This window comes from Salmo salar, chromosome 03 (assembly GCF_965601325.2).
Source record: "Salmo salar chromosome 03, fSalSal1, whole genome shotgun sequence".
Lineage (NCBI taxonomy): Eukaryota > Metazoa > Chordata > Actinopteri > Salmoniformes > Salmonidae > Salmo > Salmo salar.
Window position 1 is genome coordinate 40,334,500 of NC_138293.1, and position 26,027 is coordinate 40,360,526.

Here is a 26,027-nt window from a genome sequence, read left to right on the forward strand (position 1 = left end):
TTCCATTATTAAAGTGGCTGGAGTTGAGTCACTAAACAAAATACTGCATAGTTTCCTAGGAACGCGAAGCGAGGCGGCCATCTCTGTCGGCGCCGGAAGTTGACATACACACACACACACTGTATATGTACTTGCATACGTAATCTCTCACACACACCGTACGAGTCAACTTTGGATACCTACTTATTCAAGGGTTTTACATTGTAGAATAATAGTGAAGACATTAAAACTATGAAATAACATACATGGAATCATGTAGTAACCAAAAAAGTGTTAAACAAATCAAATTATATTTTAGATCCTTCAAAGTAGCCGTTTGCCTTGATGATGGCTTTGCACACTCTTGGCATTCTCTCAACCATCTTCACCTGGAATGCTTTTTCAACAGTCTTGAAGAAGTTCCCACATATGCTGAGCACTTGTTGGCTGCTTTTTCTTCACTCTGCAGTCCAACTCATCCCAAACCATCTCAATTGGGTTGAGGAGGCCAGGTCATCTGATGCAGCACTCATCACTCTCCTTCTTGGTCAAATAGCTTTTACACAGCCTGGAGGTGTGTTGGGTCATTGTCCTGTTGAAAAACAAATCATAGTCCCACTAAGCGCAAACCTGATGGGATGGTGTATCATTGCAGAATGCTGTGGTAGCCATGCTGGTTAAGTGTGCCTTGCATTCTAAATAAATCACTGACGGTGTCACCAGCAAAGCACCATCACACCTCTTCCATGCTTCACGGTGGGAACCACACATGCGGAGATCATCCGTTCACCTACTCTGCGTCTCACAAAGACAACGACGGTTAGAAGCAAAAAATCTCAAATTTGGACTCATCAGACCAAAGGACAGATTTCCACCGGTCTAATGCCCATTGCTCGTGTTTCTTGGCCCAAGCAAGTCTAATTTTATTGGAGTCCTTTAGTAGTGGTTTCTTTGCAGCAGTTCGACCATGAAGACCTGATTTCAGGCTGGTAACTCTAATGAACTTATCCTCTGCAGCAGAGGTAACTAACTAACTGTGGCAGTCCTCATGAGAGCCAGTTTCATCATAGCGCTTGATGGTTTTTGCGACTGCACTTTCAAAGTTCTTAATTTTCTGGATTGACTGACCATGTCTTAAAGTAATGATGGACTGTCGTTTCTCTTTGTTTATTTGCACTGTTCTTGCCGTAATATGAACTTGGTCTTTTATAGGGCTATCTTCTGTATATCACCCCTACTTTGTCACATCACAACACAACTAATTGGCTCAAATGATTTAAGAAGGAAAGAAATTCCCCAAATGAACTTAACAAGCCACACCTGTTAACTGAAATGCATTCCAGGTGACTCCCTTGTGAAGCTGGTTGAGAGCATGCCAAGAGTGTACAAAGCTGTCAAGGCCAAGGGTGGCTAATTTGAAGAATCAAAAACGGTTTTGGATTTAACACTTTTTTTTGGTTACTACATGATTCCATGTGTTATTTCATAGTTTTGATGTCTTCACTATTCTACAATGTAAAAATAAACGAGTAGGTGTCAACTTTTGACTGACACTGTACATGGACACACACATACTGTACATGTGTAAACACACAGAAGTGTAATAAGAGAAGACTTGAGAAAGAATCTGTGGACAGTAGGATCTATGCATCTGACAGAATAGTGGGGCAAGAGGTACACGCAGAGGTGAAAGAAGGGTGGGAGACACAATGTAGATATTGCAGGTAGACAGGTACACACTTACTCGGATTGCGTTCCAGATAGAAAATCTCTGCGGCCTGTGCAGATTGTAAGATCTACACAATGTCTTGAAGTGTAACATCTCAGGAATCACACAAATGTGGAGTGATCCTATAACTTCTACAGAGCTGCACTGAGAATTTGTATCTGGAATGCACATTCTCCATCTCTGGGCGCATTTGATTTAGAACGCCTATCATGCTGGGTAGGTGTAGCTTGTACCTTAGGACCAATGGAATGGTTCCAAAGGGGACGACGCCGCCTACCCCGGCATTTCGGACTTATTCAATTAAGTGTGCCTGTTCTCTCTCGCTTTCTCAATCACACGCACACAGGTGAGGGCGTGGCAATATTGAAAAGTGTTTGCAGGTATGTGACGTGACACGGGCAGCCACCTATATGTACAGGGTTTCTCTCTGTATGGAGACCTGTTGAAGACAAAGTAAACACATTTGGGAGCCTAAATCGCAGGTGCGCACTCTTCTCTTATGCTGGCAAACAATCTGACGTGTTGCAAAAATGTCCTGTCTTTGGCTGTTGACTTCCTGGCTCCTGGTTCCTGGCTGTCGTAGTTCCTGGTTCCTGGCTGTCGTAGTGACATGAAATGTAGTTAACTGTTAAACTTGTCTTTTTTCCTTGACTCTTAATAGCACTGGTTTTCCATTTCACTTCCTGAATAGACTTCAATTGGAATGGACCTCAACCGAGCTTGCAACTTGTTGAATGCACGTTTTGTTGAAATGTGCGTTGCTCTGGATAAGAGTGTCTGCTAATTGACTGAACTGTCAATGAAAATATTTTGTGTGTGTATCCATCCGGCAGGTTTTTTGACCCAGCCACAGGGAAGTTCAGTAAGACTGCCACTGGCCCCGATGGCAAAAAGCTGCCCCGCACCTTCTCTCAACTCGTGCTGGATCCAATCTTCAAGGTGAGACCGGCCGTGACGCCCCTAAAGTGTTTTCGTTTATTAATTTATGCAATGCATTGACCAGTATTAATGTATCAATATTTTATTTTTAAAAGGATGAAAATCAACTGTCTTACCCTCACCCATTCTCCCTCCCTCCAGGTATTCGATGCCGTCATGAACTTCAAGAAGGAGGAGACGGCCAAGCTGATAGAGAAGCTGGACATCAAGCTGGACACGGAGGACAAGGAGAAGGAGGGCAAGCCCCTGCTGAAGGCAGTGATGCGTCGCTGGCTGCCAGCCGGAGAGGCTCTGCTCCAGATGATCACCATCCACCTGCCCTCCCCCGTCACCGCCCAGAAGTACCGCTGTGAGCTGCTTTATGAGGGTCCAGGAGACGACGAGGCCGCCATGGGTGAGGACAGGCACGCACACCGAGACACATGCACACCCAAACAACTGACTGGGGGCAGAGAAAAGAACAATGTGCCTGTCCTAATTAATATCTCATATACTTATACCCCTTTCCTCAGGTATCAAGAACTGCGACCCCAAGGCACCTCTGATGATGTACATCTCTAAGATGGTGCCCACAACAGATAAAGGTCGCTTCTACGCCTTCGGCCGTGTCTTCTCTGGCTGCGTGTCCACCGGTCTGAAGGTGCGCATCATGGGACCAAACTTCACCCCCGGGAAGAAGGAAGACCTCTACATCAAACCTATCCAGAGGTGTGTGTGTGTGCGCGCGTGTGTGGTACCATTTAGAGCGCCAGATACGTGTGTGAAGTGTACTTTTAAATATTGTGTATTCTCTCCCCTCAATCTCTTCTCCCGTCCTCCCTCTAGAACCATTCTGATGATGGGGCGTTACGTAGAGCCCATTGAGGATGTACCATGTGGGAACATTGTTGGTCTAGTTGGAGTAGACCAGTATCTAATTAAGACAGGGACCATCACCACCTTTGAACAGGTAGCTTGTACATCATCACATTATACTATAGGAAAACTGAAGGCCACATTGACTTTTAATGACAAAGAAGGATTTTCCATTCAATTTATTTTGCTCTCCTAGACTTTTACTCTGGTCAAAAGTAGTGCACTATTATAGGGAATAGGGTGCCATTTTGGATGAACAATAGATTCATATTTCTCCCGTCTTGTGTGCTCGTCCAACAGGCCCACAACATGCGTGTGATGAAGTTCAGCGTTAGCCCCGTGGTGAGAGTGGCTGTGGAGGCCAAGAACCCAGCTGACCTGCCCAAGCTGGTGGAGGGCCTGAAGCGTCTGGCCAAGTCTGACCCCATGGTGCAGTGTATCATCGAGGAGTCTGGCGAGCACATTATCGCCGGGGCCGGAGAGCTCCATCTGGAGATCTGTCTCAAGGATCTGGAGGAGGACCACGCTGGCATTCCACTGAAGGTGAGGGAGGGGGAGGAACAGAATACATATGAGACGGAGTTGAATGCGCTTTCTCCAAGTACAGTACAAATGGTACACTACAGAGAAAAGGGGATTTTGTTTTCCACTGCCTAACAAAGAGAATCTGCCATAGGGAGTGGGTGTCTTTACTCTGTAGACATTATAGGACGTGGCAAGACTGCCGTTAAGGAAATATGTCTATGTAGACGAATGCACTGTCTTAACTAGGTATGGGCATGGCAATTCAAATATCCGAACGGACTTGCGAGAGTGTTCTTTTTTTTGGGAGGAGGGAAATCATAGGCCTATTTTTAACAATAAAAAGGCTTTGTCTAAATAAATGTGACATTGCTACACACAGGGATATACCATGACATTTGAAATTCTTAATTCAATAAAATAAACGTTTGAATGTAGTGTGACTTCCATACCGTAGCCTCGGATTTCACACACTACCCCATAATGACAAAGCAAAAACATATTTTATTTTTTGCAAACATGTTACAAATAGACACCTTATTTACATATGTATTCAGACCCTTTGCTATGAGACTCAAAATTAAGCTCTGGTGCATCTTGTTTCAGTTGATCATCCTGAGTCCACCTGTGGTAAATTCAATTGATTGGACATGACATGATTTGGAAAGACGCACACCTGTCTATATTAGGTCCCATGAGACCAAGGAATGAAGTCGAAGGAATTGTCCGTAGAGCTCCGAGACAGGATTGTGTCGGCACAGTTCTGGGGAAGGGTACCACAACATTTCTGCAGCATTGAAGGTCCCCAAGAACACAGTGGCTTTCATTCTTAAATGGAAGAAGTTTGGAACCACCAACACTCTTCCTAGAGCTGGCCGCCCGGCCAAACTAAGCAATCGGGAGAAGGATCTTGGTCATAACAGAGCTCCTCTGTGGAGATGGGAGAACCTTCCACAAGGACAACCATCTCTGCAGTACTCCACCAATCAGGTCTTTATGGTAGAGTGGCCAGAAGGAAGCCACTCCTCAGTAAAAGGCACATGACACCCCACCTGGAGTTTGCCAAAAGGCACCTAAAGGACTGACTTGAAGTCGACCGATTATGATTTTTCAACGCCGATACCGATTATTGGAGGAACAAAAAAAGCTGATACCGATTAATCAGACTTTTAAAAAAATACATATATATATAATGACAATTACAACAATACTGAATGAAAGTAAAAGTGCAATATGTGCCATGTAAGAAAGCTAAGGTTTAAGTTCCTTGCTCAGAACATGAGAACATATGAAAGCTGGTGGTTCCTTTTAACATGAGTCTTCAATATTCCCAGGTAAGAAGTTTTAGGTTGTAGTTATTATAGGAATTATAGGACTATTTCTCTCTACGATTTGTATTTCATATACCTTTGACTATTGGCACTTTAGTATTGCCAGTGTAACAGTATAGCTTCCGTCCCTCTCCTCGCTCCTACCTGGGCTCGAACCAGGAACACATCGACAACAGCCATCCTCGAAGCAGCGGTACCCATGTAGAGCAAGGGGAACAACCACTCCAAGTCTCAGAGCGAGTGACGTTTGAAACGCTATTAGCGCGCGCCCGGCTAACTAGCTAGCCATTTCACATCGGTTATACCAGCCTAATCTTGGGAGTTGATAGGCTTGACGTCATAAACAGCGCAATGCATTGCGAAGGGCTGCTGGCAAACGCACGAAAGTGCTGTTTGAATGAACGCTTACGAGGCTACTGCTGCCTACCATCGCTCAGTCAGACTGCTCTATCAAATCATAGACTTAATTGTAACACAATAACACACAGAAATACGAGCCTTAGGTCATTAATATGGTAGAATCCGGAAACTATCACCTCACCTTTTTCCTGTCAGTGAAATACGGAACCGTTCCGTATTTTATCTAACGGGTGGCATCCCTAAGTCTAAATATTCCTGTTACATTGCACAACCGTCAATGTTATGTCATAATTATGTAAAATTCTGGCAAATTAGTTTGCAACGAGCCAGGTGGCCCAAACTGTTGCATATACCCTGACTCTGCGTGCAATGAACGCAAAATGACACAATTTCACCTGGTTAATATTGCCTGCTAACCTGGATTTCTTTTAGCTAAATATGCAGGTTTAAAAATATATACTTCTGTGTATTGATTTTAAGAAAGGCATTGATGTTTATGGTTAGCTACAGTCGTGCAACGATTGTGCTTTTTTCGCAAATGCGCTTTTGTTAAATCATCCCCCGTTTGGCGAAGTCGGCTGTCTTTGTTAGGAAGAAATAGTCTTCACACAGTTCGCAACGAGCCAGGCGGCCCAAACTGCTGCATATACCCTGACTCTGTTTGCAAGAGAAGTGACACATTTTCCCTAGTTAAAAGAAATTCATGTTAGCAGGCAATATTAACTAAATATGCAGGTTTAAAAATATATACTTGTGTATTGATTTTAAGAAAGGCATTGATGTTTATGGTTGGAGCAACGTGTACCTAAGCGATTATATGCAACGCAGGACAGGCTAGATAAACTAGTAATATCATCAACCATGTGTAGTTAACTAGTGATTATGATTGATTGTTTTTTATAAGATAAGTTTAATGCTAGCTAGCAACTTACCATGGCTTCTTACTGCATTCGCGTAACAGGCAGGCTCCTCGTGGAGTGCAATGTAAAGCAGGTGGTTAGAGCGTTGGACTAGTTAACCGTAAGGTTGCCAGATTGAATCCCCAAGCTGACAAGGTAAAAATCCGTCGTTCTGCCCCTGAACAAGGCAGTTAACCCACCGTTCCTTGGCCGTCATTGAAAATAAGAATGTGTTCTTAACTGACTTGCCTAGTTAAATAAATAAAGGTCTAAAAAAAAAAACTGAAAAGAAATCGGTGTCCAAAAATACCGATTTCCGATTGTTATGAAAAACTTGAAATCGGCACTAATTAATCAGCCATTCCGATTAATCGGTCGACCTCTATCTCAGACCATGAGAAACAAGATTCTTTGGCCTGAATACCAAGTGTCACATCTGGAGAAAACCTGGCACCATCCCTACGGTGAAGCGTGGTGGCAGCATCATGCTGTGGGGGTGTTTTTCAGCGGCAGGGACTGGGAGACTAGCCTGGATCGAGGTAAAGATGAACAGCGCAAAGTACAGAGATCTTTGTTGAAAACCTGCTCAGGACCTCAGACTGGGGCGAAGGTTCACCTTCCAACAGGACAACAACCCTAAGCACACAGCCAAGACAACGCAGGAGTGGCTTCGAGACAAGTCTGAATGTCTTTGAGTGGCTCAGCAGGTGCCCAGACTTAAACCCGATCAAACATCCCTGGAGAGACCTAAAAATAGCTGTGCAGCAACGCTCCCCTTCCAACCTGACAGAGCTTGAGATGATCTGCAGAGAAGAATGGGAGAAACTCCACAAATACAGGTGTGCCAAGTAGGGATGCACGATATCGGAATCGTCCGATATAGCTAAAAATGCCAACATCTGTATCGGCCTGATGTCTAGTTTAACAGCGACATTAAATGTCAAAGCTACCGTGCATACCTATAACATAGGTACATGACGTAATGATGCCACGTAAAATTTTGCGCTACACGTGGAACACAGCATTCCTAACCTAGCCCACAATGTCTGCTGTGTGGATCGAGCAGTCAACAAGTCCAGCAGTCATTTGAAAGAGTAAGAACATTTCAGCGAGACAACTCGAAGGCGAAATCCATTAAAGCCAAGATGATGGAATTCATTGCCCTTGACAATCAACCGTTCTCTGTCGTGGGTGATGTTGGCTTTCACCGACTGGTTGAGCACCGGTACACCCTACCAAGTGCGATATTTTTCAGACGTTGCCCTACGGGAGTTACACAGTAATAGCGTCACTGCTATTCGCTTCACGACATGCATACTATGGAACGCCGTTTGGGTCTTTGCGTGTCAAAAAAGATACAGTAGCACTGTCAAAGCTGTACAAAAAAGTCTGTAAACACCGACCACGAACGATGTGTTTACAATACCGCGTTGGTAATAAAGCATTTGTTCAACCACAACTTCTGGGGTAGCTAGCTTTAGCTTGGTACCTAGCTAGCACCAATACAACCAGCCTGAAAACAATGACCAGTAGAAACTGCAGTCATTTTCATTATTCTTACCAATGATTTAAGAATCCTTGTGAGTAAGTATTAGCTAGGTTGCCATTTGTTGTTCTCTTATTGAAATTGAACATCAGTTCATGAAAATAAATAGCTCGCCAGCTACTTAATAACCCTGTTGCCCTAAGCTAACGTTATAAGCAGCCAGCTAGCTTCATCTGGCTAGTGAGGCTCGACCGGGTTATGTGTTGTGAAGCTAGCCACAATAAGGATTAGGCACAATAGTGGAATCTGCGGTTTGCTTTTAAAATAAAAGTTTGTCATTGACAGTGATGCAAATGAATACAAATAGTAGAATTAGGCCATACTTTTATTTAAGGCTACCTGCAAAGTCCACTATTGTGGCTAATCCTTAATTTGGGCTAGCTTCACATAGATGGGTCCGACCACCATTAATCAAATAAGGACTGTTTTATAAATTAGGGTTATTTTAGACGATGACATCTAGATTACGTCGTTGCTATGTTTTTGGGGAAGAACATTGTTTGCATCCATGAGCTAGCTAGCTTTTTTTTAATGACCAGCACAGTAGGTGCGCGAGACAACTTTACCAGCATCATGGCGTACGTATCGTTGTGACATATGAAATACGAGTGATAGTGTAATCAATGTGTAATAACTACATAAAAAAATTTATGAACGTGCTAAATTATGTGACGTGCAGTCATTCAGGTCCTGATTGGTCAAATAGTGTTTCAGGCATATCTTTTTTGACACGCGAAGACCCAAATAGCGTTCTATAGAAATCCTGGTTGAGAATGAAACGATTGAACAATGAAACAGCAAGTAAGTGAAATAAATAGCTTTTGATTGTTTTACTGGTAATGCATACATGCCAACAAAATAACTTGTTGGTCTCGTGTGTAACTTTTTTTATTTAACTAGGCAAGTCAGTTAAGAACAAATTCTTATTTAAAATGACGGCCCGGGCCAATTGTGCACTGCCCTATGGGACTCCCAATCATGGCCGGATGTGATACAGCCTGGATTCGAATCAGGGACTGTAGTGACGCCTCTTCCACTGAGATGCAGTCAGTGCCTTAGACCGCTGTGTGTGTGTGTGTGTTAACTGTACTAGAATGCATAAAAGGCTGCTAAAATGTTAAATATTGGTATCTGGGTTTTTTTGGGCAAGGAAAGTATCAGCCAAAAATGTCATCGGTGCATCACTAGTACATTTACATTTTAGTCCATTTTATCCAGAGCGACTTACAGTAATGAATGCATACATTTCATTTCATGCATTTTTTTTGTACTGGCCCCCTGTGGGAATCAAACCCACAACCCTGGCGTTGCACACACCATGCTCTACCAACTGAGCCACAGGGAAGGCTAATGCCAAGCTTGTAGTGTCATACCCAAGAAGACTTGATGTTGTAATTGCTGCCAAAGGTGTTTCAAGAAAGTACTGTAAAGGGTTTGAATACTTATGTGAATTAAAAAAATGAATTTTGCACATTTCTAATCTGTTTTATCTTTGTCATTATGGGGTATTGTGTGTAGATTGAGTTTTTAAAAAAATCCATTTTAGTATAATGCTGTAAAGTAACAATGTGGAAAAAGTCAAGAGGTCTGAATACTTTCCGAAGGCACAGTAGCTGGCTAACTTGGCTAGCTTCTTTTAAATTGATTTGATGCAGTCAAGACAGGCACTACCAGATGAGATAACTTATCTGTATGGCTACTCCCATATGAAACTCACCATCCATTGCCCATTCCCTGCACTTCTGCAAGCAAAGCGGGAATTTTCCCAAGTTGTAATTTTTTTTAACACGTATTTCGACTATCCGGGTATCCCAAAAAATGTCATGACATTATTGGATTAGTGAAGTTATTTAAAAATGCCCATCCCTAGTCCTAAACTTGACAACTCTCTTCCCCCTAACAGAAATCAGACCCGGTGGTGTCCTACAGGGAGACTGTGTCTGAGGAGTCTGAAGTGATGTGCCTGTCCAAGTCCCCCAACAAGCACAACCGTCTGTACATGCGGGCTAAACCATTCCCCGACGGCCTGGCCGAGGACATCGAGAAGGGCGACGTCAGCCCCCGACAGGAGCTCAAGATCCGCGCCCGCTTCCTGGCTGACAAGTACGAGTGGGACGTGTCGGAGGCCCGTAAGATCTGGTGCTTTGGTCCCGACGGCACCGGGCCCAACCTGCTGATGGACGTGACCAAGGGAGTCCAGTACCTGAACGAGATCAAGGACAGCGTGGTGGCCGGCTTCCAATGGGCTGTCAAGGAGGTGGGTTTACGTTTAGTTAGTTAAGCTTGACAACCAACTAAGGCACAGTCAATTTTCCTTGCTAAAGCTTATTGAAGCATTGCAGTTCAAATCTGCATTCATGACTTCAGTGTATAAGTAGACTTGAATCTACAGTTTTGGCCATGCTAAAGGTACCAAGTTTGCTTGGTCTTTTCTCTAGCCTGAGTTGTGAAGTGGTGTTCCTTCTTCCCTCCTACAGGGTGTGCTGTGCGAGGAGAACATGCGTGCGATCCGCTTTGACATCCACGACGTGACCCTGCACACAGACGCCATTCACCGCGGTGGTGGACAGATCATCCCTACCGCCCGCAGAGTGCTGTACGCCTGCCAGCTCACTGCACAGCCAAGACTCATGGAGCCTGTCTACCTGGTCGAGATCCAGGTGTGTGTGTGTGTGTGTGGGGTGTGCGACTACTTTGACACTTGAACTCGACCACTGTCTTACATTGAATTGTATGCTAGGCTATTGGGGGCTATTTGGAATCAAGTGTGACATGACGGAGTCATGCGTTTCCTGTCTCTGCAGTGCCCAGAGCAGGTAGTGGGCGGGATCTACGGCGTGCTGAACAGGAAGCGAGGTCACGTGTTCGAGGAGTCCCAGGTGATGGGCACGCCCATGTTCATCGTCAAGGCCTACCTTCCTGTCAACGAGTCATTCGGTGAGTGAGAGTTAACTTTATCCAGGGCTTACCAGGGAAAATTTGAATTTCGGTGTACTTGACGGAATTGAACCCAACCCGGTGTAGAACATTTATTCTTATTTGATGGGTGATGTATAGAGATGACCCATTGCCTTGACACAAACTTCTGAACATTTCACTGTTTTAACTCTCAAGCTACCAACTTATTTTACATACAACAATTACCAACTGGGGTAATTTTGACCCCAAGAAACTATTGGAATCACAGCAACAACTTTCTTAACAAAACATCCTTAAACATGTAATTAATGTTAGATTGAAGAAAAGACACACTTATTTTAGCATTTTGTTTATTCTGTAAAACTTCTATTCCAAAGTACAATCCACATTAGTACTAAACTTAATTTAACATCTGAATACTCTATCATTTAGTTTTCAGAATTTCAGACAATGAATGTGGAAAAAACGACTGCCATTTAAAGGGACAGTACACCAACATTTTGAAATGTACTGAATTTCATATACAAAAAGTCATTCAATTCACTTCAAAAAGTGATCCTGAGAAACAACCCATTGCATTAGTATTGCTGTTAGTGAAACAATGTTAGCCGTACCACTATGGCAGCAAGCCCAAAATTGATATGTGTTAGTTACTTTACACCAAATGGTATAGCACCCAAAATATCCTAAGCTACACACACAGATTATTGGATATGAATTCTGGTATTTTATTTTACATTTTCAGTATTTTGGGGGAGAATGGACACCAATACAGCACTTCTGTACATTCAGAGGGTAGCTGGTTTCTTTTAATTTTACCAAGTATTCATACCACTGATAAACTTGAGCTGTTTTGACTGCGACTTATTCATACATCTAAAGGTAATTCTAATTTTGTACAGTCATACCTAGTTATAGCCATAAGCGAGTACTAGGGATGCAACGACTCACAGATAGGCGTCGGTCCCCGATTCAAAGCAGCGGTCGGCAGACCCAGTCAACTGTGACAATCATTGATCTACAAGTCATTTTGCATGATGAAATACCCCACAGAATATGTTGCCTAGTTGTGCTATATATTAATTGGCTATGTCATCGCTCATTTGTAAACAAATATTGATACATTACTTGCTCAAATCTGCAAAAATTACAAGTTGATTAGTGGGTGACAGTGATTTAAGAACCAAAGTGGGGTGGGGGGGGGCAAAATATAGGCTATGTTGTCACCCCTAATCTGATAGTGGTAGATCCCTAGTTTCCCTTATGGCTCGGGGCAGGATTGTTATGTTGGGCCTCGAGTTTCCACTCTGATGCTATGTTTGTAGCCTAGTGGTTAGAGCATTGGACTTGTAACCGAAAGGTTGCAAGATCGAATCCCCGAGCTGACAAGGTGAAAATCTGTCGTTCTGCCCCTGAACAAGGCAGTTAGCCCACTGTTCCTAGGCCGTCATTGAAAATAAGAATTTGTTCTTAACTGACTTGCCTAGTTAAATAAAGGTTAAAAAAAGTTTAACCATGTGGGAATTTACTAGTTATGAAGTGGTAAATACCAGTTGGATGCATTTATGTGATTTGAACTCGTTGAGAAACACTGATTGGCTAATGGCCAACAAACTGTCAACCATACAGCTATTTAGAAGCTATCATGCTTGTAAACAAATCAGTTCAAAAACCACATTAAATTGCTTTTTATAAATAATGTTTTGTTGCATTTTAACTACCGAAAGTGCTGTTGGAAGCCATTTCCTTAGTAGGTGACGTCAGAGGTCACCATGTGGGAGAAGTGGGTGCTCAGGATGATAGACAAGTTTCCCACTAGTAATTACCAGTTGGACGGCTGTTCAAGTGGATTTTTCCCAGTTGTATTTGTTACGAGCTCAACATAACACTGCCTCCTCCAGTGCCAGATGCACACAAGTGACTCATAAAGGAAGCGTGTCTGTAGCGCAGTACATGGTAATGTGATGGGCTGTTCAGTAAGCACAACACAGGGTGCATTGGCCAATTCATTGAAAGCTTTAGCTTGCTTTTATATAGTGGGAACTACCCTTTTGCTGAAAAGGGTGCAGGAATGAAACCCCCTATTCTCAACCACTGGAGAATGGGCGCATATGTGCAGCTATAAACCAAAGACTGTAAAAAAAAAATTATATATATATAACAGCCTACTTATTACTTGTCATCTATTTGGCTCGGCCAGAATCAGCTGCTTGAATGCAGAGGGGAGACTGTTTCTTTGCTTTTCCATCTTGCACCTGTATACTGGGGTGACGTCAGCGTGAATGTGTCATGTTTGAGGTGTTGGCAGCTGCAGAGGCTGTTCTCGTTGATCATGGTGACATACTGTTAACGTTCTATCCACAATTCTATGTCTGCCTTTATTTAACTAGGCAAGTCGGTTAAGAACAAATTTTTATTTACAATGACAGCCTAGGAACAGTGGGTTAACTGCCTTGTTCAGGGGCAGAAGGACAGATTTTTACCTTGTCAGCTCAGGGATTCGATCTAGCAACCTTTCGGTTACTAGTCTAACGCTCTAACCACTAGGCTACCTGCCCAGTAGCGGATCTTCCAATTCTGACCAATAGAATAGGTAGCCTACATGTTTCTACTATAGTAGATTGACATAGGCTACTGATTTTAGTTTACTTGTCTTGTTGGCTGAGGAATAGTAAATGTGTAGTTATTCTAACGTGTTCAAAGTGAACATCAGATTTCGGTAAGCAGGACCGCACATTGCTACATCCTTGACTTGCATGTTCTGTTAATATCATCTTCTCCTCCCCCAGGTTTCACAGCTGACCTGCGCTCCAACACGGGCGGCCAGGCCTTCCCCCAGTGTGTGTTTGACCACTGGCAGATCCTCCAGGGGGACCCCCAGGACCCTACCACCAAGACTGCCATTGTGGTGGCAGAGACCAGGAAACGCAAGGGGCTCAAAGAGGGCATCCCCGCCTTAGACAACTACCTGGACAAATTGTAAATGCTAGTTCTGAATCCCAAATGGACCCCTAGACACTACAACCCCCTCTAGGCACTAAAATTTAAGTTGTTGGCTAGGAGTAAGCAATATGGGGAAGATTTCACCTAGCCTATCTGAGGATCTATAAGTATATTGCTTATGGTATACCTATTCGACCCTTTCAGATCTACAGTGCCTAAAGGAATGGACTAGGGGTTGGTTTGGAATTTAGTGGATGTCTGACCATTCCTCCCCCCATTCCTTCTATTCCTCCACTGTACGAGTGAGGGATGGGACTGTACAGTGCGCAGTGGCGCTTGCCTAAATGGAAACCTGGTGAAACCAAACCAAGGATACAAATGTGTAAATCATAATAAAGATTCATTGTACTTGGGGTGGACTTCTGTTCATATGCGGTTGAATGGTGGTTAACATTTTTATAAAACATATTACTGGTCAGAGTTGATTTGACTTGTAGAACAGTGATTCTCAGATGGTGGATCAGGACAGCCAGAGATTAAGTTAAATGCTAGCATAAATTGTATAATTTTGAACACATGATAAAGAAAGCAGCCCAAGACAGATTGTGTTGACAGCTTTGGTACTATTTCAGGACCTAAAAGGGACAGACCGCAGTTGCTACATCCATTTGATTTATGTACCCATATTCTTCTTTTCAAGCTAAACTTATAAATGCCTCATGAGCTTAGTTCAACTGCTGTACCCTATCAGAACCACAAATACGTTTGTTTACTCCCAATGGTTGTAAAAAGTGAATGTAAACAACCATGTTGGGGTTATATAGTTTAACTTTAGTTTTCGTATCCTGGATGGTCAGTCCTTGCATCCATAGCGGTCACATTTCTTCAGACCCATCCCTCCGCTTTTTACTGAAACCGGCACAAAACGTTTTGTTTCTACTGCTGATTTAAGCTTTAACTAGGTTAAGGTCTGGATTCAATCAGTATCGTGTTAGAGCCGCGCTAAAATGTTAAAGTAATTTCAGATTGAGCCGCCATATGCAGCATTAACTGAACGCAGTATCCGCGACCAAAATAACATTGCCTTTAATTGTCAATCGCGTTATAAAGCAAATCTTTAGTGCTAGGTCTTAAATGGGGTCCGTGCTATGTGGTGCTACCTTGGGACGTCCCTACCGCGGATGAAATTTTAAACGGTGAAAGGGTTAAATTGAGGGTATGGAAGTCCTAAGGATCCCAGATATCACTAACCGATTTGAATGGCGCTCTACCGCGCTAAAGTACAACATGGCAGTGTAGGGTCTAGATATATAAATAATGACAAGAGAATGTTAATTTATAGCCTGTCTGAGGTGTTACAATGGAACATCACGCATTCGAGTGTTTTAACTTGTAACGCGGCTGCAAAGGATATGCAGTCTGGTGTGGATTCGTTGCATCTGATGAGTGTGCGATAGGTAACTTGCTGACTAGGCCTGGGCGCGTCATCGCACGCATGTTGATTTTGTCCATCCACACCAGGACAAACTGGTTAAAATATCACAACGAACTCTGAACCAAATATATTAATTTGTTGCTGGTTATTTTACCTGAAATGCACAACGTTCTCTACTCCGATAATTAATCCACAGATAAAATGGCAGATTTAGTTCAAAATAATGTCTTCACATGGCGGTTGGCAACCAACTAAGGTGCTTTACCGCCTCCGACTGGAGTGTGGACCTCAGTTCATCTTTCAATCACACACGTGGGTTTATGCTCTTAATAAAAAGCAATGATGGGAGAGGCGGGACTTGCAGCGCATCACAAATGGAACCAAGTTCTATTGAATACACCGAACCCAAACCGGCTGCGCGCGTGCGCACGTTGATTTTGTCCCCCCACAACAAACGTGATCACGACACGCGGGTTGCAATATTAAAAACAAACTCTGAACCAGTTATATTAATTCGGGGACAGGTCGAAAAATTTGTCAACTTAGTTAGATAGCTTGCAGTTGCTAACTAATTTGTCTTGGGTTATAAACGTTTTTTTTTTTTACCTCAAACGCACAAGGTCCTCTACTTCGACAATTAATCCAAACATAAAATGGTCAACCGAATATTTCTAGTTCTCTCCTCCTTCCAGGCTTTTTCTTTGGACTTTATATTGCGATTGGTAACGAACTTGCATAAGTGTTACAACCTCCTTTCTTCTTTGTCACCCATGTGGGTATCTGCTTCTATAAACCAATGAGATGGGAGAGGCAGCACAATCAGCTCACAAATAGAACTGACTTCTATTTTAGCACTTGGCGACACTCGTTGGCGTGCAATAATTGAATAACATGTCTAAATGTATTTTGCGACACGAGGGGTGTAGTCAGTAAGTACATTTATTTGCGGATGTCCGCTAGTGCGGATCTGATCGAATCTAGGCCTAGGTTTACACAAATAATTTAATGGCTAGAGTTGTTACAAAGCCTTACCTAGGGCTGAACATCCTGTAGCCTTGTCTTCCACCTGATACAAACTGAATTAACATAGGAATAAATAAAGGGACAATCACACAAACTAACATCTTTTAATCCATTGTGAATTCAAACTACATTAATGTTAAATGCCAGTATAATATACAACCCACAAACTTATTTTGTGAAAGGAAATAATTTTTCCAGCTGGACATTTCAAGACAAGGCTATTAAGATGGATTTACACTAGCTCTTATTCATGTTAAAACATGCAGGACAAACAAATCCAAAAGCTTTGTTTTAGTGCTGAATATCCTGGGAGAAGACATTTCGATATGGTGACCTGATGGTTGAAATATTGTCTTAATCAGGTAGTGGAGGGCAGATATTTCCCCCAAGTTTCATTAAGTGTAACTCAGAGAGGACTCATCTTTGTCATTATAGCCTCAATGGCGCTGCCCATGCCATCTCCATTTTGAAGTAGTCAATATTACTCTTCACAATTGGCTGATCGATCTGGTTGGACATGACTCCAACATAGTCACCAGGAGGGATCAGCCAATGAAGTTGGAAGTCCAACCCAGTTGACTACATTAAAATTGTGGAAGCCCTCAATGGCGCTGCCATGTTAATACAGCTTTTTGGCCACTAGTCTATGGTGTAACTCCAGACTGTCACATGGCCCTGTGCTGTGTCTCCCAATTGAAGCAGGGAGAGACTGGGTTATTTCCATCACAACTCCAGTGTAGAATGGACAAAAAGGCCCAATCCCATTCCAGTCTCTTATTTCCTTCCGTGGTACAGATCTGAAGAGATAGGAAAAGTATAAGCTTGTGATTGCCCCCACTAGCCCTTCAATAGGCTGAGTAGAAAACTTCCACACATTTATCCAGTCCATTCATATTTGTACACCCTGAAGAGCTAGAGCAAAGGAATAGCGACTGGAGTAGTCTGAAGTATTGTGGGTCACTGATCAGCACTTACCAGAGATGGAGCCTATTTGAACAAACCCTTCTGAGTGGTAGTGTAACAGTCTGTACATACATTAGAGCCCCCATCTCAATCTTTCATATGCTTTAGGATACAGGCAGACAGAGGGTGGTACTTAAATGCATGTCAAGCTTTCCTCCTTTTCCCATGTAAATACTTCTGACAAGTTTAAGACTCTTCCACCAGTCCATTCTGGGGCTTAACCCCAGGACTCTGGAAGTACAGTCCTCCCTTTCTCTCCCTCAGCAGACGAGACGATTGTCATAGTAACAGTAAAAACAAGCCGACTCAGAATTTACTCGCCCTCAACATTAAACAGGCTCCTCTCCACGTTCGGTGGGTAATGGAAGGGGGGAGTTGAGAGAAAGAAAAATACCATGTTTGAATAGTTGACAAATGCCCCCTCCCTCCGACAGGTCTGAGTGCGTGAAAGCAATGTTTCACTATACATTTAACAATCACCTACGATCAGAGATACTGTACATCACCAAGGAAGGTCCACAGGGTGAAGATAGGCATTTGATACATATTCAAACAGGGCCAGAGTCTCAGCAGTCCTGTGATCCCCGAGGTCATAAGGTCAGGTCAGAGGGAACTATGTGTAAAAGATGACCTCGGGGATCTGTCCGTCCTCTACCGAGGTGCCGTTGTTGTTGCCCGCGGCGTAGCAGAAGGTGAAGCAGGTCTTGGTGCCGGTTGAGGACGACTCGTGGGTCACCTTACGCATGCCCTTGGTCCCGTAGTGAGAGTCAGGACCCTGAGAGAGAAAGGGAGGGAGTGGGAAATGAGAGAGGGGAACGAGGGAGGGATGGAGATAGGAAGAGGGAATAAAGAGATAACGAGAGCATCACATATCCAGAACAGGACCACAGCTATCCACTGAGGAAATAACACCATCAAAACCTAAACAAACATGCACAGTAAAGCCTGTACCTTGAGTGTGGCGCAGGCTGTGTAGTTGACGTTGGGCAGGATCTCCACCGGCTCCTTGAACATGACTCTGAAGGTGTTGGACGAGCCGTCGCAGCTGAAGCCTGTGTCATTCTGACCCAGCACTGTGTTACTGTCTGTATGAATGATCTGGGACGAGAGAGGGACACATAAAAGAAACATCATCTGAGTCCCAAATAGCACCCAATTCTCTTTATTGTGCACTAATATGGGCCCTGGTCAAAAGCAGTGCATTATAAAGGGATCAGGTTGCCATTTGGCACACAGATGTCACACATTCTGCCCCAACTCACAGTTGATATACATCTATACAGTCATCAATGATTTAGGAGACAAATATCTGAGAGGGAGGGGAAGGGAGTCTATTCGTTCCAATGTATTTTGTCTATACAAATTAAAATGTGATTGACTGATTTGGTTAGTTGAGGTGGAAATTACCTGGATGTTGACTTGGTAGTCTGTGGGGCCGTGTATGGAGCCGTAGAGGCCAAAGCCCACCACGAAGATCCTCCTGTTCACTGAAAATCTGGGAGAGGAGGATAGGAGGGATAAATGATGTCCAGAGGCAATATTTTTCTAATTAAAATTAGTATCTTTGTGTGTGTCTCATTGTTAATTTGGGTCTTTGTGTTCTCACCGTATGCGGTCACTGGTTCCGCTGTAGCCCCAGCGGCTCTCCACCTGTCCGAAGCGTGTGATGCTGCACTCCTTCCCCCGGAGGCAACAGCGAGGCCGGTCGATGAACTCTACGTGGGGCTTTGGGTTCACTGTGAAGTGAAGGAACAGACTCACCACCTCCCTATCTGTCAGGATACTAGACTGGGCCGGCCCTGGTTGGAGACACACAGCGGGGAAAGAGGACACGTCAGCGTGAGTACGTGTGAGAAAGATAGTAAGAAAGAGACATAACCCCTGCAGGAGATGGTAAAGGTTCTGTATTCTAATAGTGCAAAAAAGTGTGTGTGTTACCTGCAGCGAACTCCTCAATAGTCATGAGTGGGAAGCGGATCAGGGCGAGGGCCTTGCCCAGGACCCTGCGTTTGTTCTCTGGAGTGGGCTGTAGCTGCTGTCGGTGGGCCTCTGCCTCTGCCCAGCGCACCGCCGCCACAAACAGACGCACCTCCCTCACCCCCAGAGTGTCCCTCTCCAGCACAGCCACCAATGTATCTGAAAGAGGAGGTAGAAAGATGGAGAGTGAACAAAATGGAATGAGAGAATAGGATAAGAAGACAGAGGGGGAGAAGAAGGAAAGACAAAGATAGGAGAGAGTGAAAAGGAGGAAAAGAGAAGTTATGATACACAGAAACATTGCCATGAGCATTTCGAGAATGCATTTCAATATGAAGAGTGAACCACAAAATCTAGAGTGAACTACAATACCCAAATCTATGTCCGTGAAGCCCTCAGCAGCAAGTGCATCTCCAGTGTTCTTATCAATGTTCTCTAGACACAGGCTGGCAAGCTGGGGCTCATCGAACAGTCGAGCCTGAAACACACGCGGTTGGTTGTACATTGGTCAGAGACACAAAGTCAACAGTAGTTTACTTACATGAACTGACCAAAAATCTATGCGAATCCTGCTTTGGGACTAACGGGTGCTATTGTTTTGAGACAAATAGACTGTAGTGGAGTTGTTTTGATACTGGGTCAAGCCACACAATCAGACACTGGTGAGTGACTTGTTTAGACACTGCATCCCAGTCAGACATTACAGTAGTAGCTGACCTGAGTGAGCAGCATGAAAGCATTGTCTGCCCGCAGGTTCTTCTTGAGGAACTCCACACAGTGGGCCTCCAGGGCTGGCACTGCATACTTCTTAGCCGTGTACAATGTGGTCATCACCGTCTCAGGTCCTATCTGAACCTCATCAGAGTACAGGAACCTGGAGGCGGACAAGATTCGATGACTGATAGCAGGGGACCTATACACTCAATGGACTAACAGTCTTGAGCGGCACAAATGACCTGGGTTCAATACCAGGTCAGTGTAAGGCTATATTCTGCAAACTATATAATGCCAATACCACTTTTTGTGTAAAATACTTTGGATGTGAGTGTATTTTGCCTATTATGATAGGATAATTTCTAAACTAGAAGCCATTTCTTACTTCAGTAATGCCAGAAAGGCTGCAGGTTCCACATCTGGCAGTTCGATTTCTGTTGAGGTGGTCGCCATACCCCCGTTGAACATGGCATCGAAGACTGCGCTGCCCACAGCAAGAACGAATCTAACCAAAACAAAAGCGAAAAAGATATCAAAACAATGCCTTTCACCACTATACATCAACGTCGCTTGGATTAACATACACAAGACGAATTTCTGAACGTTCTACTAACCATACTTTGTTGACAAACTATATAGTTATAAAGGGAAAGACACGTTCACGCTTACCGGTGTGCGGGTATTCGCTGCACTCCCATACCTTTCCCCACCAGAAAATGAACGTCACTCAGAACCTCGTTATTGAACAGGAAAGCAAACCGTTCCTTAACGGTACTTTTCGTCGCCTGCCAATTGTACACGGGTTCCCGGTAAACCAAAACAGCAGCGGCCGCTGGTGCTGACAATAACGAGGAATGGGTCGTTGGTACACTCGCAGCCGACGCATTCGACGTCATGTTCGTAGCGGAGGTCTCCATCGCTCTGGCCGAGGCGCTTTGAGCTAGCGCTTGCTGAATCGCGTTATGTGCAGTCGGTGGAGTTTCAGCAACAACACCGGCGCTTTCACCTCCGCCAGGCCCCGACTGCGGGTTGGGGCGCCTTGCAGCCCCCTGAGCCCCTCCGGTCGCACCAGCAGGCCCGCCGTTGGACATAGGCATTGAATAAGCACTGTTGCTGGGCTGACCATTTCCTAAAGGCCCTGGGCCGGATAAATTTAGGCAGGGAGGCCTGCCGCTGTTATCCCCAGCAGCCATCTTGAATCGGATAGATTGTGGGAGTTGCGTGACGTAGACATAAACAAAACGGTCATAACTCTTACCCAGTGGTGTAAAGAAAAGTAAAAAAAAAAAAGTTACTATTTATATTTTTGACAACTTTTACTTCACTTATGTTACATTCCTAAAGGGAGTAATGATGTACTTTTTACTCTATACATTTTACTTGACACCCAAAAGTACTCGTTACATTTTGAATGCTTAGCAGGACTGGGAAATAGTCAAATTCACGCACTTACCAACAGAACATCCCTTGCCATCCATACTGCCTCTGATCTGACGGGCTCACTAAACACACATGCTTCGTTTGTAAATGATGTCAATGTTGGAGTGTGCCTGCCCCTTGCTTTCCGTACATTTTTAAAACAAGAAATGGTGCCTTCTGGTTTGCTTAATATAAGGAATTAACATATATTTAAGGGAGTGAACATAAAACTGACCCTAGAATAACTATTATCTGGCATTATCCACAACAGCATTCTTTCTTAATTGACCGGTTTTGCCAATGTAGCGCAACTGTGCCTGCCAGTAGCGAAGGCCGGGACAGAGCTATATGCCTGGCTCATGTACTGAGGAAGAAAGGATGGAGGGGATGTTATATCATATTTGGTAGTTAAAATCCCAATGTCATAAGGTACTGTCTTCATTACATTACCTTGTTTAGGAAGTTTTAAAAAATCTCAGATTTGCAGACAGCTAATTTCGTTTTGGTAGTGAATAATTATAGCTAGATGGCTAAACTTTGATCAGCATGGACATCCGAAAATGTCTGAGCACTGCCAAGACCAAAAAAAATCGGAGGACCACCATGTCGAGACTGATACCGAGCAGCCTGCTAGCCAGACAACTGAGGTTGAAAAGCCTAGCAAATGCAACTAGACCAAGACGAGCCATGGTTAGCACCAGCAGCACGAGGGTAACGTCACAACAAGCACCTCCGTTACCCGAGCCACTAGCACCTGACGACCTCGGTGATGAGGAGCCAGCACAGGTTTGTCTTGACACTTACCCGAGACCAGAAAGTTCATAATTGACTTGCAGCCTGTAAGTTTAAATAGTGGACAGGCATAGGGAGATTGATGGGGAAATTATATGATGGCATTTTATAAACCTTGAATGAAAGGAACAGCATTCCAAAATATACACACTCCCAAGACATTAGGTAGGTTTCCATCCAAATTGCGACAAATTTCCATGCAAATATTCTCAAATCTGCATAAAACAATATGCGCATTTTCGCACCAGAGATGTTTAGAGAGAACTTACTTCTGCGCATAAAACGGTGTGCGTGATGACGTAGTGCATATAAAAAATACTTTTGTCGTTAAATTACCATGTACCGAAAAATAAATTAATGGTACTCCATCGCATTTTCAGCTCTACTGATGGTTTTGTCACTAACTGTTTTGGCACATGCGCTCTAGCCAACAGCTCGCACATACAGTGGGGTTTGGCTATCTACATTTATGCAATTATTATGGATAAGAGTGATATTTCTATTAGTCAAATGGCATCCAAGCATCGATCATCATGTCACCAGAATAAGACCCTCAATATTTCTTCTGACTCCAAGTTTACTTTGACATGATAGTTATTATATCAATATTTGCGTATTAAGGAGTTTCCACCGCAATTTCTCGCATAACTAATTACATTTTTCTTGCATAATTCATTTTAACAAATTGTCTGTAGGGATTTATACAATTTATAAAATCCATTTCATGTTTCCATCAACCTGATCGTGACTTTTTTCATGCGTCAGGTAATTAATTCATCTGCATGAAATGGTTGGATGGAAACGTGGTTAGTGTTGTGTAAATGAACCAGTGCTGGGAAAAGTACACAACTGTCATACTTAAGTAAAAGTAAAGATACCTTAATGGAAAATGACTCAAGTAAAAGTGAAAGTCACCTAGTAAAATTCTACTTGAGTAAAAGTCAAAAAGTATTTGCTTTTAAATATACTTAAGTATCAAAAGTAAATGTAATTGCTAAAATATAGTTAAGTATCAAAAGTAAAAGTATAAATAATTTCACATTCCTTAACAAACAGAACGATTATTTAGTTTTAAATTTACGGATAGCCAGGGGCACACACCAACACTCAGACATAATTTACAAACAAAGCATTTGTGTTTAGTGAGTCTGCCAGATCAGATGCAGTAGGGATGACCAGGGATTTTCTCTTTAAGTGTGTGAATTAGACCATTTTCCTGTCCTGCTAAGTATTCAAAATGTAACTAGTACTTTTGGGTGTCAGGGAAAATGACATTTCTATCCCCAACTACAACATTTTCCGTCAAGACAGAACTGCCAAAGGGGGCAAAGTTAACCTGCAGAGTTCTGTCATACTATCCAGGTCTGTGCCCAAACAGTTCGAACTTCTACTTCTAAATATCCACCTTTCCAGAAATGTCTCTCACTGTTGTACCTCGTAGGTTCCTTGATCATTTGTATGAGATTGAGGGCATCTAGCTTGGATTGTAGGACGGCCGGGGTGCTAAGCATATCCCAGTTTAGGTCACCTAACAGTACGAACTCTGAAGATAGATGGGGGGCAATCCATTCACATATGGTGTCCAGGGCACAGCTGGGGGCTGTTATAGACCCCTCTCAGCCCCCAGCTGTGCCCTGGACACCATATGTGAATGGATTGCCCCCCATCTATCTTCAGAGTTCGTACTGTTAGGTGACCTAAACTGGGATATGCTTAGCACCCCGGCCGTCCTACAATCCAAGCTAGATGCCCTCAATCTCATACAAATGATCAAGGAACCTACGAGGTACAACCCTAAATTCGCAAACATGGGCACCCTCATAGATATCATCCTGACCAACTTGCCCTCTAAATACACCTCTGCTGTCTTCAACCAGGATCTCAGCGATCACTGCCTCATTGCATGCGTCCGTAATGGGCCCACGGTCAAACGACCACCCCTCATCACTGTCAAACGCTCCCTAAAACACTTCAGCGAGCAGGCCTTTCTAATCAACCTGGCCCAGGTATCCTGGAAGGATATTTACCTCATCCCGTCAGTACAGGATGCCTGGTTGTTCTTTAAAAGTGCTTTCCTCACCATCTTAAATAAGCTTACCCCATTCAAAAAATTGAGAACTAAGAACAGATATAGCCCTTGGTTCACTCCAGACTTGACTGCCCTTGACCAGCATAAAAACATCCTGTGGCATACTGCATTAGCACCGAATAGCCCCCGTGATATGCAGCTTTTCAGGGAAGTTAGGAACCAGTATACACAGTCAGTTAGGAAAGCTAAGGCTAGCTTTTTCAAAAAGAAATTTGCATCCTGTAGCACTTATTCCAAAATGTTTTGGGACACCGTTAAGTCAATGGAGAATAAGAGCACCTGCCCACTGCACTGAGGCTAGGAAACACTGTCACCACTGATAAATATACGATACGATAATAAGAATTTCAATAAGCATTTTTCTACGGCTGGCCATGCTTTCCACCTGGCTACCCCTACCCCAGCCAACAGTTCTGCACCCCCCGCAGCAACTTGCCCATGCCCCCCCCGCTTCTCCTTTACCCAAATCCAGATAGCTGATGTTCTGGAAGAGCCGCAAAATCTAGATCCCTACAAATCAGCTGGGCTAGACAATCTGGACCCTCTCTTTATAAAATTATCTGCTGAAATTGTTTCAACCCCTATTACGAGCCTGTTCAACCACTCTTTCATATCGTCTGAGATCCCTAAAGATTGGAAAGCTGCCACGGTCATCCCCCTCTTCAAAGGGGGAGACACTCTACACCCAAACTGTTATAGACCTATATCCATCCTGCCCTGCCTTTCTAAAGTCTTCGAAAGCCAAGTTAACAAACAGATCACAGACCTTTACGAATCCCACCGTACCTTTTCCACTATGCAATCTGGTTTCCGAGCTGGGCATGGGTGCACCTCAGCCACGCTCAAGGTCCTAAACTATATCATAATAGCCATAGATAGATAAAAGACTACTGTGCAGCCATTTTCATCGACTTGGCCAAGGCTGCCACAGGGTTCAATTCTTGGGCCGACTCTTTTCTCTGTATACATCAATGATGTCGCTCTTGCTGCTGGTGATTCTCTCATCCACCTCTACGCAGACGACACCATTCTGTATACATTGGGCCTTTCCTTGGACACTGTGTTAACAAACCTCCAAACGAGCTTCAATGCCATACAACACTCCTTCCGTGGCCTCCAACTGCTCTTAAATGCAAGTAAAACTAAATGCATGCTCTTCAACCGATTGCTGCCCACACCCGCCCGCCTAGCATCACTACTCTGGACGGTTCTGACTTAGAATATGTGGACAACTACAAATACCTAGGTGGCTGGTTAGATTGTAAACTCTCATTCCAGACTCACATTAAGCATCTCCAATCCAAAATTAAATCTAGAATCTGCTTCCTATTTCGCAACAAAACCTCCTTCACTCATGCTGCTAAACATGCCCTCGTAAAACAGACTATCCTACCGATCTTCGACTTCGACGATGACATTTACAAAATAGCCTCCAACACTACTCAGCAAATTGGATGTAGTCTATCACAGTGTCATCCGTTTTGTCACCAAAGCCCCATATACTACCAACCACTGCGATCTGTATGCTCTCCTTGGCTGGCTGTCGCTGCATATTCGTCCCCAAACCCACTGGCTCCCAGTCATCTATAAGTC

The 26,027-nt window shown here is 43.7% G+C and overlaps 2 protein-coding genes across 2 annotated transcripts in view; one reads left to right on the plus strand and one right to left on the minus strand.

Annotated features, from left to right (window-relative positions):
• Window positions 1–14,435, plus strand: part of LOC106600009 (elongation factor 2b) — a 33,110-nt gene extending 18,675 nt beyond the window's left edge. Inside the window, exons 6-14 of the mRNA XM_014191347.3 lie at window positions 2,542–2,647; window positions 2,789–3,041; window positions 3,160–3,355; window positions 3,473–3,596; window positions 3,803–4,045; window positions 10,064–10,417; window positions 10,638–10,820; window positions 10,965–11,097; window positions 13,869–14,435. Coding sequence (XP_014046822.1) covers window positions 2,542–2,647; window positions 2,789–3,041; window positions 3,160–3,355; window positions 3,473–3,596; window positions 3,803–4,045; window positions 10,064–10,417; window positions 10,638–10,820; window positions 10,965–11,097; window positions 13,869–14,062 — 1,786 coding nt within the window. The 3' untranslated portion in view covers window positions 14,063–14,435. The remainder of the gene's footprint in view (window positions 1–2,541; window positions 2,648–2,788; window positions 3,042–3,159; window positions 3,356–3,472; window positions 3,597–3,802; window positions 4,046–10,063; window positions 10,418–10,637; window positions 10,821–10,964; window positions 11,098–13,868) is intronic.
• A 2,135-nt stretch (window positions 14,436–16,570) lies between these two features.
• LOC106600007 (BTB/POZ domain-containing protein 2) lies at window positions 16,571–21,359 on the minus strand. Its single transcript, XM_014191344.3, has 9 exons — window positions 20,804–21,359; window positions 20,520–20,639; window positions 20,138–20,294; window positions 19,793–19,898; window positions 19,382–19,579; window positions 19,050–19,242; window positions 18,851–18,938; window positions 18,395–18,541; window positions 16,571–18,218 (listed from the first exon to the last, which is right to left on the minus strand). The coding sequence occupies exons 1-9, from the start codon at window positions 21,325–21,327 to the stop codon at window positions 18,057–18,059; spliced, it is 1,695 nt and encodes a 564-aa protein (XP_014046819.1). The 5' UTR covers window positions 21,328–21,359; the 3' UTR covers window positions 16,571–18,056.
• Between the last annotated feature and the right edge of the window lie 4,668 nt (window positions 21,360–26,027).

Excerpts from the sequence above, each read along its gene's own strand:
- LOC106600007 (XM_014191344.3), bottom strand. The coding sequence starts at position 21,327 with ATGGCTGCTGGGGATAACAGCGGCAGGCCTCCCTGCCTAAATTTATCC. Across the intron at positions 19,580-19,792 it reads CTTCACGGACATAGATTTGG|ATACATTGGTGGCTGTGCTG; the intron begins GTATTGTAGTTC and ends CTCCTCTTTCAG. Across the intron at positions 19,243-19,381 it reads TATTGAGGAGTTCGCTGCAG|GGCCGGCCCAGTCTAGTATC; the intron begins GTAACACACACA and ends GTCTCCAACCAG.